Source organism: Pituophis catenifer, unplaced genomic scaffold (genome assembly GCF_029215685.1).
Source record: "Pituophis catenifer annectens isolate HBS135680 unplaced genomic scaffold, rPitCat1.0.hap2 SCAF_1, whole genome shotgun sequence".
NCBI classification, from domain to species: domain Eukaryota; kingdom Metazoa; phylum Chordata; class Lepidosauria; order Squamata; family Colubridae; genus Pituophis; species Pituophis catenifer.
In genome coordinates, this window is record NW_027256881.1 from 264,038,547 (window position 1) to 264,053,012 (window position 14,466).

General features: G+C 36.2%; 1 protein-coding gene across 1 annotated transcript in view; it reads right to left on the reverse strand.

Annotated features, from left to right (window-relative positions):
• NELL1 (neural EGFL like 1) overlaps positions 1-14,466 on the reverse strand; it is a 549,513-nt gene that overhangs the window by 304,601 nt on the left and 230,446 nt on the right. The window contains exon 10 of the mRNA XM_070957549.1: positions 5,589-5,717. Within this exon, the coding sequence (XP_070813650.1) occupies positions 5,589-5,717 (129 nt within the window). The remainder of the gene's footprint in view (positions 1-5,588; positions 5,718-14,466) is intronic.

Sequence of the window (14,466 nt, forward strand, 5' to 3'; positions counted from 1 at the left end):
CAACAGGAGGAGAAACAAATCCAAATATACCATTACTCCTTGTTGAAACCAGGCCCAAACTTTGATACCTGGAGCCCAAGCTCAATAAATAGAAACTATTTTCAGATTAACTAATATTTCTCTCTAATCTTCGTTCAGTCACAGAAAAGGAAAAATAATTAAAAAAAAAAAAAGACTGGAAAAGCAAAAAAAAAATGGATTTAATCACTTAGAATCCAGTTAGAAATCCACTGGACAGCTAAAAGGAGTCTAGACCAGGGGTCAGCAATTCACCCCTCTGCTGCAGCTCCCTGTTACTCAATCGGCACCCCATTTATTGAGCTTTTCAACCCCCCAGTAGGCCAACCATGGATAAATCCAAGAAAAGTTTCAGAAGAAAATAGAATGTTTAATTCAACTACATGTGCTAGTTTTGTAGCTGCTCAAGAAATAGTCAGGCACAGGAAAGGTTTTGTGGCTCCCAATATTTTCTTTTCTGTGGGAAACAAGTCCAAATGGCTCTTTGAGTGTTTTTTATTTTATTTTTTTTATTTTATTTTGAATTTGTATACCGCCCTTCTCCCTGAGGACTCAGGGCGGTGAACAGCCAAGTAAAAACATCAAGTACAAATATTAAAATACAGTTAAAATATACATATATAAATTTGGCCCCATTAATTAAAAACAATAAACAAAACACTTAAAAACACTTAAAAAAATTTAAGGTTTAAGGTTGCAGAACCCTGGTCTAGACTATCCACTATCAAACTTACTTTATAGAACAAGATACTGGGGAAAATGCACCTGTATAGTCAGACAAACAAGAGGGAAACTCAAATTCTAATCCATCCTCAGCACCTCATTTGTTCTCATTTTCTCTCTCTTTCTCATTCTCTCTGTCACTCTCTATCTCTCTCTCCCACAGCGTTGTTTTTCTCCATAAAAGAATAGAGGGGAGTGCTTTGTATGCTGCTAAAATGAAAATACTTTATTACAGACTAAGATCAAATGTTTTCCAGAATGCTATTTATAATGCTTTAAAAAAAACTTGTGCTAATGATCTGAATATAACTAATTTTATATGCATATATTTGCCTAATTTAAATCTGCAGAAATGGGAATAAAATACATGGGGGGTTAAGAATGCAGACAGCAAAAAGTTTGAAATATGTTAAAATTGCAGAATAAGTTAGAATGGCTATGTGTATGCTTCTTTTGAGAACATCTGTCAGAATACGTCCAGAATATGTTACTGTGTATATAAGGTGAGGGAAAAAATGACTATATGAGGCATCCTTTAGAGATACAGTTGAGAACTAGGACAAAGTATAACAAAATGGTGCAGAGATATTGCTACTACATCCTAAAATTACAATGTGGAGAGGCTCATTGTAATTAATTGATGTTCCTGATGCTTTCAAAGGTACTTGTGGCATCATCTGAAAAATGGCTGATCTATAGAAGAGGGCAGTTAGAAGCAAGCACACTGCTTGTATAAAAATCAATACAGTGACTCAGTCAAGTCAAGGGAACCATGCATTTACCTGTTTTCTACATCTGATAGAAAGTACAATGTGATTTTAAGACCTGAAGAGGGGAACACATTGAAATATTCCAGGTGGTTCTGAATAATGCTGGACCACAAACTGATTTTAGACTATTATATCATATCATCATCATCATCATCTCATAACCATAAATATTTTTAGAATTGATAATTATCTGGTAGACAATTAAGGTTGGGTGATCTCAAAATCTAAACAGATCCAAACCTGCTTAATTCTTGGACATGGGATCTTCAGGAACTACCAACTATAAGATAGGGAACTGCCAAGACATTTTGAAGAAGACAGTTACAAACTACTTCTATATTGCTACCAAGGAAAATACAAAGAGATATATCTATGTCAGATGTTGAGCTTAGCTCAAAAAGTATCTCTCTGTTGCAGATAGCAAGCTGTTATGGGGGAGGATCTGATAGGCAATTAAAATCTTAGAACAAGCAATAATGTATCTTCTTATTGTTGTTTTTGAAGAAATAACTAGCATGCGTGATTGGACACTGGCTAATCTTATGAGGAAATCTCCAATTTCCAATGATTTAAATGGCAGAAAAATGGGTAATTTGTGGCTGTAGTTTCTTCTACAGCTACTGGTGGAGAGATTTATGCTTTAACTTTATGAAAATATGTATTACACTGTCAGAAAATGCAGCATACAAGCAGATGGACAACAAACTAAAGTCATTTCTCCATAGTGACTTATAACAACTTCATAGCATCACCTGGCTACCATTGATATGACAGAAAGCCTGTCTGCATTACTATTATTCTGGCACAACAATGATTGAATGACTCTAGAAGATGCTATAAGTCACCAGTGAGAAAAATGAGCAAAGACCACTGGCCTTAGTACAGAAGCAGAAAACAGCAAATATTAAGAAAAGAGCTGTCTGCACTCTTGGGTCAGTGTGAAAAACAACTACAATTCCCTCTACACATTTCCTAGTAAGGTTGGATTGCAACAATTAGCCAAACCAAGAATTTATGTCCAATATCCCAACGTTGTTTCAATCTACTCTGTCCCTACATCCCTAAAATCTAGCATCTTCCAGTAACCAAGAAGCCTTATACACAACACTAGAAGTGATGCTGAAATATCATGGTAAATGGTGTGAATGCTAAAGTACATAAGAAGCAACTTCAGCCTGATTTTCATACACAAAAGAAAAAGAATTGGAAGACTATATACCAAGGATGTTCTTGTCCATAGCCCCAAACCAAACAACAGGCAATTTACATAGTGGTTCATTAACTGCTGGTTAGTATATTTTGGGAATGAGTTACGTATTCCATCACATATCCATAAAATGTTTTCTTCAACCCAGCATCCATCACACTATATCATATTAAAATTATCAGACATCTGTCTTAATATTTCTAGAGCTTGGGTTCCCCTTCACCTTACACCAATTAATTTTAAATGTAAATCCTTTCTGAAAAGCACAAACTAGTTATAAAAACCAAACCACTTGCCATAATGGTTAGCTGCAATTAGTATACTAATCAAAGTGCTAAAAATTTCCCTTCCACCAAAACTGCAAATATCTACCAAGTGAAACTTTAAGCTAAGGCCCTTAAATTCTTGCCAGGTTACACAAAATCCAAGAAAAAAGATTCCCTAGCTTTATTTTGCATGCCTCAAAGAAAATACACATGAATAAATTAAGTTTAACAAATACAAGTAGTTGAAGAAAATAAATATGCAGTTCATCTGACTCTTTATTGAGCTGCTGCCAAAATGGTTTACAGTCTTTTATTGATTTGAAATGAATTCTTGCAACATTGATAGAGCAATTTCTGACTTACAATTCCTATGAAATACACTTTTCCTATGGCAGGAGCTGCTGGTATAATTTGAGAGTTGTAACTCATGAGTCGCATGGAAATGGTCATTTTCATTTCAAAAAGATACGAAAAACCATAGATTTACAGATCTTCACTACTCAAAAGTATGGGAAATAACAGCTTTACAGCAGTTCCTATTAGTCTGGATTTTTTCCCCTCGATCTCTTTCTACCAAACAACAGCTCTTATTTCTTATTCCACAGTACATTTTAACTTCTTGTCAGCTAAGTGTTTCTTTGTCGTCTCAGATATAGACGGAAAGAAAGAAACTCAGGATCAATTTTAAAGACAGCATTTATAAGAAATGAAAAGAAGAGATCCATGAAGATGAAATTCATAAATACTATAAATAAATGGCATACAGCAAAGTGAATGCTTCTTCTGACAATATATAAAAAGTAGAAGGCACAATGTTTCTAAGGAAAAAAAATACTTTATAACCAGTTTATAGAGATATTCGTAATATCCTTATTTTTCCACTTTTGACTGGAATGTCTGATCACTCAAGCCAATTTTACATCTTTTTTTTTTCTCACACACACAGTAATTTTTTATAACACAGTGTTGCAAAATCTTATTCTGCAGCATGTCAGTCTAACAGGACACTAATAGGTATCATTTTTTGGTTGGTATATATCGTAAATATTAACCTTCATCCTACTTGTATCACAGTCCTAAAATGCTCTCCTTGTCCTATTTCTAATTGGTAAGTATAATATTGATAGTCATAAATTATATTTTAAATTGTTTTAAATAGTTACTTAAAGCCTCTATACATTTATTCATATTATAAATTTTATTTAAGATTTTTTACAGCAGAATTATTTTTATTTCATTCTGGTCAAAGACCATAATTGCATTTGGCTTTTATCCATTTACAGCAAAATATAAATAATTATATAACCACAACAGTTCAAGCCTCTTATTAGACTTTAAATTGTGCTGAATATTGGAATCACTTAGATGCTCATATCATGACTTAAATTATAATAATTTGGATATCCTCAAGCAGTTCAGTTGATTTGAATTTAATGCCTGAAGATTAATCTCTGATCTGAAGTTAATGTCCGAACTGAGATCTTATATTACTTTTGAGCTAGCTTTTCTTCCAAGTTATTGTCCAATCTGTTCTTGCCAAAAATGAAAACTTTTGTTCCAGTGCAACAAAAAGAAGAAAAAAAACTACACAGGAACCTTTCTGGTTTCGGCAAGGAACCACATTAGGTGGCTCTTTGCTTTGATACAGAATCACATTACTTCTATAGCACAAATTTCATTACCGATGAAATTCACATGGGCCTTAATGTTAAATCATTTTTTTTTAAATGAAGACTTGCCCAACAATACCACCTAGAATCAGAAGAAACTTACCTGTACTGAAATTAAGGTTATTCTATACTCCAGGGAATCTATTAAACCATACGCTAAAGCTAGGTTTTAACTGATGATAACCTATTGTATGTGCTATATATACTATAAAACCCTACAGAATTTGTTTCAGTGCAACCAACTATCATATAATTGAGTATGATTGTACCAGATGCAAAGCAGTAATCACATGTCTAACAGGGAACCCAATTAGTCTTTGGAATCCAATTAAGAGAATGAAATGGGTGTTAATTATGCAGAGTTACTATATCAGTGGAATTTAACAAATAAATAAATATGCACCTTTCTGCATTTTCAGCTCAGAACTAGCCCAGCATATAGGCAATTTATAATGCCAAAACTATTTATTTCAACATTTTTCCAAGAGTACATAAAGGGACATCTCAGACATAAAAACAAATTATTCAGAAAAACTTTTGGTAGGCTTTAAATTTCCCAAGGTATCAAATGAAGTTACACATGATTCTTATATTATTTTTCAAAAGGCATTGATTTGATTTCTCAAGCGTGCTATTTTTCCTATCAGTGTAATAAGCAGCATACTTGACATCTGTATGACAAAGCTAAACAGGCCAGGAGATGGCACTTTTGCATGTTAAGAAGCAAATCCATCAGTTGGGAATTTCAGAATAAACTTTTCTCTAGATCATCTCCACTTTCTAAATAAAAAAAAAAAAATTCAAGTGTGGGTAATATTATTAGTGCGACCGCAAAGACTGAACTTCATAATGAGACACTCTGCATGGTCTTTGTTTTAGCTAAGTATTTCTCACTAGATTACAATCAGGTTACTTTCAGGAGCATATTATTTACCTTCACAATAGGCAGAGTCCCCTTGGACAGAGACATAACCACTTTTGCATTCGCAAGTAGCTCGTGTGTTCCAGTTTCTGCACTCTGAATTTTCACCACATCGGTGCCCTTGTGCACAGAAATTATGACCTGAAAAATGAAATGCATTTATGCAATTCATGTATTCATATTAAGGCATCAAAAAATAGATACTACTGATTAATATACACATTTAACAGAGCATATAGACTTCCTTCCCCTGAGCTTGCCATTTACTTACAGTATATACTAAACTAATATGACTTGCTCTTCCTAGTGATAGAAGGATCTCCTACCATTTTGTTCTGGAATTCGTCAAACCATTTTTAACAACAAAATCATAATGTACCTCAACCTTAGCCTGGCTGCTTATTTGAGAGAAATCTAATTAGCTGTTATATTACTGAGTATATATTACTGATGTACTTTACTGAGTCATGCCCAGATTTATTAATATACATTAACAGAATCTATTGAGGATGAATGGACATTAGATGAAACAGGTGGGCCTTTATAAAGCCAGGTTCCATTCATTAAGGACTTTATAGAAGATAACCAGCACCTTCGATTGGTCCCAGAAGTCCACCAATAAGCACTGTTACATTATTGCCTATGCCACTGCATTTTGAATCAGCTACAGTTTGTGAATGGCCTTCAAAAAAAACTCTATTGCAGTAGTCCATGCATGAGGTCAGCAAAGGGTAGTTCTATAAGATGAAACTGTGCAAAGGCCTTTCCAGCCACAGCTGCCAAGTGCTCCTCAAGCAGGAACTATAAGTCCAAAAAAAAAAACCCCAACAGTACACTATTTCCAAATGCAGAAGTGTAACCCCATTCAAAACTAACAGAATGACAAGAGTTGGAAGGGACCTTAGAGGTCTTTAATTAATTAATTAAATTAAATTAAATTAATTAAATTTATATGCCGCCCCTCTCCAAAGATTCAGGGCGGCTCACAATACATTTTAAAAAATCATTATAAAAAACATTGAAAAATTAAAAACATTAAAAATTCATTCACGCCATTCATGGCCAGATCTCGCCAGATCACAAGAGTGAGATCAACGGCCCAAGGCCTGCCAGAAAAGCCAGGTCTTCACCACTTTTTGGAAGGCCAATAGGATGGGGATGGTCCGGATCTCAGGAGGTAACTGGTTCCAGAGAGCTGGGGCAGCCACAGAGAAGGCCCTCCCCCGCGGGCCCGCAAGCCAGCATTGGTTAGCTGACGGGACCTGGAGGAGACCAACTCTGTGGGATCTTACTGGTCTCTGGGAGCTATGTGGCAGAAGGCGGTCTTGAAGACAACCTGGCCCTGAGCCATGTAGAACTCCCTGTCCAATCTCTGTTCAGTCAGGAAACCCTATACCATTTCAGGCAAGTGGTTGTCCTATCTCTTCTTAAAAACCTCCAGTGTTGTAGCACCCACAACTTTTGGAGTCAATTTGTTCCACTAATTAATTGTTTTAACTGTCAGGAAATTTCTCATTAATTCTTGATTGCTTCTCTCCTTGATTAGTTTCCATCCATTGCTTCTTGTCCTGCCTTCAGGTGCTTTGTGGCAACTCCTCAAATATTGGAACTAGAGGTTGAAAGGCTCCAGTTCCAAGTGGTCCAAATACCTAAAGCCATTTGATCTTACTAGAGTCAAATTTGAATCTATTCTTCTTACTTAGACACACACACACCTGAATATTTCAGCATATTGGCAACATCTGACCCCAAGTCAATGGATGAAGGCTAGCAAACACCAACTCCATTAACAAAGCCAAAACTACTGCATGAACTATTATATAAACTTGCCTCAAGTATTCAAGATCATGTTTCCATCACCTTGCCAATATTTCTTTCAGGTACCTGTTCCCCTCTGTTAACCAACCAGGAGCTTGGGATCAAATGAAAGTCGCCACCAAAAGTTGTGGATGCTCCAACCCTGGAGGTTTTTAAGTAGAGGCTGGATAACCATTTGTCTGAAATGGCATTGGGTTTCCTACCTGAGCAGGGGGTTGGACTAGAAGACCTCCCAGTCTACTCTTTCCATTATTTACTCTCAGTATCATTTTAAATTCTAAAATTTTAATTCCCTTGACTAAGTAAATGGTAGTTTGAATGGCAATCAGTAGGCAGCAGTGATTACTACTCCATCTATTTTGGGGCCCTGAAATGAAAAGCAAAGGAGTCAAAACAAATTTGTTTCATTGATTTCAGAAAAAAAAGTAATTTTACCTAGATTTTAATTTTCTCTTTTGGTGTATAAACTATCAAAAACTGAAATATAATTGGCATTTCATTAGAAATCTTTTTAAAGTGTATTCAGTTTCTCACAACTATACTTGTATTGGCAAAAGTGTTTTGCCTGATATGAGTTTTCACATTACAGGAATTGCTGAAGAGCAGATAAAATATTTATAACATGTTTTTCCCTCTTTCTCTCTGCCTTACCCCACTCCATGGATACCGGTGATGAAATAATTTCATACTGATTTTTCTAAAACCTAAAATACACCTAGACATTTCCAAACAGTGAATCTTTTTGAAAAACACTACACTCTAGGCCTTTGACCTCTTCAAATATTACAGCTGAATCCTTCACACCTCAATCAAGGTTGTAGTGTAATTTTCCTATACTTGGCTTTCCTTTGATGAGGGCATCCTTATATCTTTATTACAATTGCTTCCACTAGATTAAATTTTCCTTTAAGTTATTTGACTGTGCAATGATCCATTTATCATTTTAAGCTAATTATAATGGTAATCAAATTCCATGCTTCGGAGAATAGGTAGACAATCTTATTTCACATTGGTGAAGAATATTGTAACTGGTTATGCCCTTAGTCTCCTAAAGGGATCACTCAAATTAGATATAGGTTAACATCCCTAAAATTGGAAGAATTTAACAATTCACTTCTTCTTTCAAGGTATTCTGATTTCAGTCTTATTTATTTAATTTTTCCTGACTATTTTTTTTTTGTCAAGGCAGTGCTGATAGCTCTCGCTTCCTATTTGCCCCACAATAATTCTAACATCTGGAATGGAATTCCAGGCAACTAGACCTAAATGTGATGGAAAGAACTTTTCCAATACAAAAATAAATATTCCACCCCAAATAAGTAAGTTCCAACAACATTAAAAGGAACAAAGGACGGAAAAAACACATACAGATATGTGTCTGCCTGAGCATCCCCACAGTCCAATATATCTCTTTATTGAGGTTGTTACAAAAGGCAACTCTTAACTGATTTCTCCTGAAACCCAAGAAGAAAGATCTCCATAAAGAGGAAATTCCAAAGCATAGAGGCAACCACTGAAAATACTTTATTTCCTAGGTCATGTGATGAAAAGCCGATTTAATCAGAATTGGTGTTATTCTATGTTAGTGAGACAACTCTATCGAGTTTATTTGTGAATTAGGGCAAGAAAAAAAGGTTCCCCATTAATTTTTATTTATTTATTTATTTTACTTTACTTTACTTACACTACCCAAGATCTATGGCAGTATAAAAAGATTCATGGCAGCGCAGAATTAAAATCAATGAATACAATAAATCTGTAAATGAACATATCAAAACTAATAAATCCCTATTTAACACTACAATTTATTATTCTATTAATATCCTACTTTCAAATTGGCAAATATTCAAAACAATTAACAAAGAACTTTAAAAACCCCAATTCAGTCTGTCATATTGCAAAATTTGGGAGATATTTTCAAAACAAAGATTCAGAATACCTATAATTATGTAGATTACTTAATTTGTCAAGCTAATTAAAATTCACATCATTAACTATTCTAAAATTTCTTCAGTCAAATCATGCTTATAATGATTGGGAAAAGATTGTAATAATACCACATGTGTTTTGAATGCTGAATATCATAGGTCTGACACCCATAAAAAAGGTTCTTCTCTAAAAACCTAGAGAATATTTCTTAGTTTGAGTCATTAACTACATTCATCATATCACCCTAAATCATAGTAACCTTCAGCTCAGGCACCATACTTTTTTTTTCTTTCTCCGTGTAATTGGGAAGAAAAGACCAGAAGATTTGCTTTTGTTTAATTACTATGTGAGGTATCATCTCACTAACAAACTGTGATTAACACCACAGTCAGTTACAAAAAGCCATAAATGTGGCTTCAGAAGCTGCTTCAATGAAACCAGTGGTAAACTGAGATTGATTAAAAGAGAAAGCAAAGACTTCTAAACTCTTATTCATCTATACTTGTGAAATGGGAAACTGAAGGCTGCATAGTTCAATTCCTACTCCTCATTTTAAATGACGACTTTACACCAGAATCGAATGTGATCATTATAAAACCTGCTCGCTGCTCTTAATTTCCAAAAATAAATATCTAAATTTCAAAGTTTAGAATTCCAACATCAAAATTTTGAAAATGCTTCTATAGTTATAATATGTGCAAAGAATTTAATAAAATCATGCTGATATTACCCTTTCTGACAAGGCAGTGTAACACAAGTACATTTAAGGGATCTATATGAGGTCACTAGAACTGTGTCCCTCCACCCATTTCCAAAAACAGAAAAAACAAATCTCACAAGCCTATGTTTCCTAGTGTCTTCAGCATAAACATTTAGTTTACATATTTGCATGTCATTCTGTCAAATTCCTGACAGATATAAAATATGTGCACAATATGTGAACTCAAACAGCTGTTCCTCAGAAGAACATATTGTGTCTGAAAGAATTCTTTGTAAACCATCATTTCTTGCAGCAGAGTGATTAAATTCATATTTTCCAACATCTATCTAATATTTAATCAAAATGAAGTTATAGAAATAATTCAAGCTTCACAAACAATTGACTATTGTTTATATTTATAGATACAAAATTCTAGCAAGTTGCTGTGGGAAACAATTTATATTTCCCACAGCAACTTGCTAGAATTTTATATCTATTCTCTAGAAACAGTCTAGTCCAGGGGTCAGCAACCTGCGGCTCTGGAGCCGCATGTGGCTCTTTCACCTCTCTGCTGCAGCTCCCTGTCACTCAAAATATGTGTCACAACTGCCAATGTGCGATACCCACCGGCATGTGATTAATTGAGCTTTTTGACCCCGGTAGGCCAACCATGGATAAATCCAAGAAAAGAAAAGTTTCAGAAGAAAACAAAACATTTAATTCAACTACATATGCTAGTTTTGTGGCTGCTCAGGAAATAGTCAGGCATGGGAAGGGTTTTGTGGCCCCCAGCGTTTTCTTTTCTGTGGGAAACAGGTCCAAATGGCTCTTTGAGTGTTTAAGGTTGCAGACCCCTGGTGTAGTCTTAGGGCTAAATTCAAAGAGGCGAGAACACTGCTCTCTAATATGTCTCCTAAAACAGCCACTCAAAGAAATTATAAATAATTTTTTATGTAAGTAAATTATAAGGATTAATAGAGGCACATTACTACCTTCTCATTGCATGTATTCATGTCTAGACAGTAACCCAAACCTATTAAAATCTGTTCCAAAATAAGACCCATTTTAAAGACATTTCAACTATAGGGGACCACACTATACCACAAATCTCAGTCATAACAATGAAAGTTACTCCTGAGCAGAGTGTAAAAGATCAATAGATATATTTTTGCATTAGAAAATACCAAATAGTGTGACACAGAATGATGTGGTAAAACTTTTTCTTCCAGGAAAAAACACATACTCCAATTCCAAATTATGGCAATAGTGAAAAATCACAAAATTTGCTTGGGTTAGCAATGATTGCATTATTCTACTTATTTATTTTTTGAAAGAAAATTTATACAGATGCCCAACTCACTTTCTTTGACTCCGGGTGGCTTACAGAAATAAACTATACTTTCAATTATTTTAGTTTTTAAAAATAGCAAAAGGGAATTAACTGCAACAATAATTACCTATCAATTTGAATACTTTTTTAAAGAAAATTTGATTTATATGCCGCCCTTCTCCAGAGACTCAGGGCGGTTTACAATGCGTTAAGCAATAGCCTTCATACTTTTGTATATTTTTACCTACCTTAGAAAGGATGGAAGGCTGAGTCAACCTTGAGCCTGGTGAGATTCGAACTTACAGTAATTGCAGACAGCTGGTGTTAATCACAATGCTATCAGTCTGCTGAGCCACCAGGTCCGTTATATACTTAGAATACTTAGAATTATTGTGCATCAATTTTATGTGCAAAAATGAAAAAAAATACAAGTGAGATATTTGATAATTATGAATGTACTACTTTCAGACTAGGTTTGCAAAAATTCTGGAAAGCTGAAACACCAGCCTTGTACATGAGAGTCTTGAACTTTTATCTACAGAATTTGAAATACAGCTATAATATTGAAATATAGCTATATATGGCAATACTTAGATCCGGAAGAAATGCTGTTATTAAGGAGCAATAAACATTTATTTTTCATTGCCATATCTTATTCCAGAATGCAGCTACACGAGCTATCATGGGTGCATCTAGATACACCCACATTACACCAATTTTCCGCGAGCTACACTGGCTCCCTATTGGTCTCCGGGTACAATTCAAGGTATTGGTTATTACCTTTAAAGCCCTACATGACTCAGGGCCAGGTTATCTTCGAGACCGCCTTCTACCACATAGCTCCCAACGACCGGTAAGATCCCACAGAGTTGGTCTCCTCCGGGTCCCGTCAGCTAAACAATGCCGGCTGGCGAGCCCGCAGGGGAGGGCCTTCTCTGTGGCTGCCCCAGCTCTCTGGAACCAGTTACCTCCTGAGGTCCTGACCACCTCCACCCTATTGGCCTTCCAAAAAGTGGTGAAGACCTGGCTTTTCTGGCAGGACTGGGGCCGGTGATCTCACTGTTGCGACCTTGTAAGATCCGGTGATGAATGGTGTGAATGGGTTTTAATATTTTAATGTTTAAATGTTTTTATAATGGTTTTTTAAATGCATTGTAAGCCACCCTGAGTCTCCGGAGAAAGGCGGCAATAAATTGAACTAAATAAACAAATAAATAAATATTAATTGCCTCAGAGCATTAAAAATTACTACTAATATTTTTTAACATAATATAGATATGGTTCCTTGATTTGAGCTAATTGGCTTTTTTATGAATTTGGGGTTCAGATTTGGGCTTACTTTAAAATCCCTAAATGACTTGAGATCAGGGTATTGAAGGACTGCTTTCTTCCATATACTTTTCTTTATATGCTCCAGATCCCACTGCTTTGCGATGCAACCATGACAAATAATTACTAATAATCAAGTTCCTCCTGCAGTTAGCATCCATCTGATAGAAATATATTTCCTGCTAATATTAGATAGGTTAGATGTCAGCATTTTATTTATCCTAGCATTTGGATAAATTTAGCTGTTTAGAAATAAACAGATTGTCTTGATGCATTACTTTAATAATGTTTCCTTGATGGCTCATGTTTTAACACATTTCGTAATTTTGTGATTCTGCTTCTGCAGAATCTGCTGCTGCTGCTGCATAATTTTTAATTACAAGTTCAGGATTTGTTCATGCAACACTGCAACATTTGAAGGATTGGAATTGGAATTTGCAAGATTGTCTCTCAATCTGGGAGACAATCCAGGGATTTTATGATGTTTGTTATCAGAAGTGAAGGGGGATCATTTTTGACCTGTTAGATATCAACAACCTAAGTTTTCCCTCTGGTCTGCTTTTGAGCAGAGTTTGAAATACTCAAACGTGATGGGCTGGTTCCTTGACAGCTCCCTATAAAAGGGCTAGCTGTCAGAGAGGCTGGCTGCTGGATTGTAGATAGTTGCTGAATAAAGAGCTGTTGTCTGAAGCCTGTCTCCAGTCTCTTCAATCTAGCTTCTTAACACTGGCAATGAATGTGGGATCTTGAAGGAGTACTGAAGACCAAAAAGAGCTGACAACGAGACCAGCCAGGCAGCAAAAGCGAATGGCGGCCATCCTGCATGCCAAATTCAAATACAAGGAATTGCAGCAAACATATCTGCGCTCCACCCACCTACACTGTTTGATCCATTGAAGGAGATATGGGGCACTTAGATGACTAGATTTGAGTGTTTCATGGAAGCGAACAATCTGGGTTGTTGGATAACCAGAAAAGAGCGCTGTTCCTGAGCCACTGCAGGCATGACGTATTCGACACAGCTGAATCTTTGTCTGAGCCAACGCCAGTACAATCTGTACTGTGGCAAGTGCTGCAAAATTCACTAAAGACCCATTATGCTCCAGCACCATCTAAAACAGTGAATTATTATGAATTCAGGCACCGCATGCAGCAGGATGGCGAATCCATCAACCAATATGTCCTTGCACTTCGAAAAGCCGCTGCCCACTGCGAATTTAGAGACTTGAATAACATTTTGATAGATCAGATCATTTGTGGTGTAAAAGATCTCCAACTGCAATGATGACTTTTAGCCAAAACAAATCTGACCTTGCAGGCTGCATTGGATGAGGCAAGGGCGACCAAGTTGTCCAACAGAGCAGCTGAATCACTTCAAAAGCTGACAGCCACAATACATAAAGGCCACTATCAGGACGAGGAATCTGAAGGAAGTGAGGACGAGGTCTATCGCACTGATAGAAAGAGACCCACAGAGCAGGAGAATAAAAGGCAACCATGTGTCAGCTGCGGGGGTCAGCACCCTAGAGCATCCTGCTGTTACAGGGATGCCATCTGCCACAGATGTGATAGAAAAGGGCATTTGGCAAGAGTTTGCCAAGCAAACCTGCCCACCAATCACCGAGCCGCCTCAGACGTTCCTAAATTGGAGGCCCCAAAACCACCTAAGCAGGAAATGTGGAAGCCAAGGTGCAAAACTGTCAATGCAAGAGCGCCTGAAACAAATTACCAAATGAGAATAGGGCAGGCGAGCACTCGCTGCAGGAAGAAATTACATGTCACTG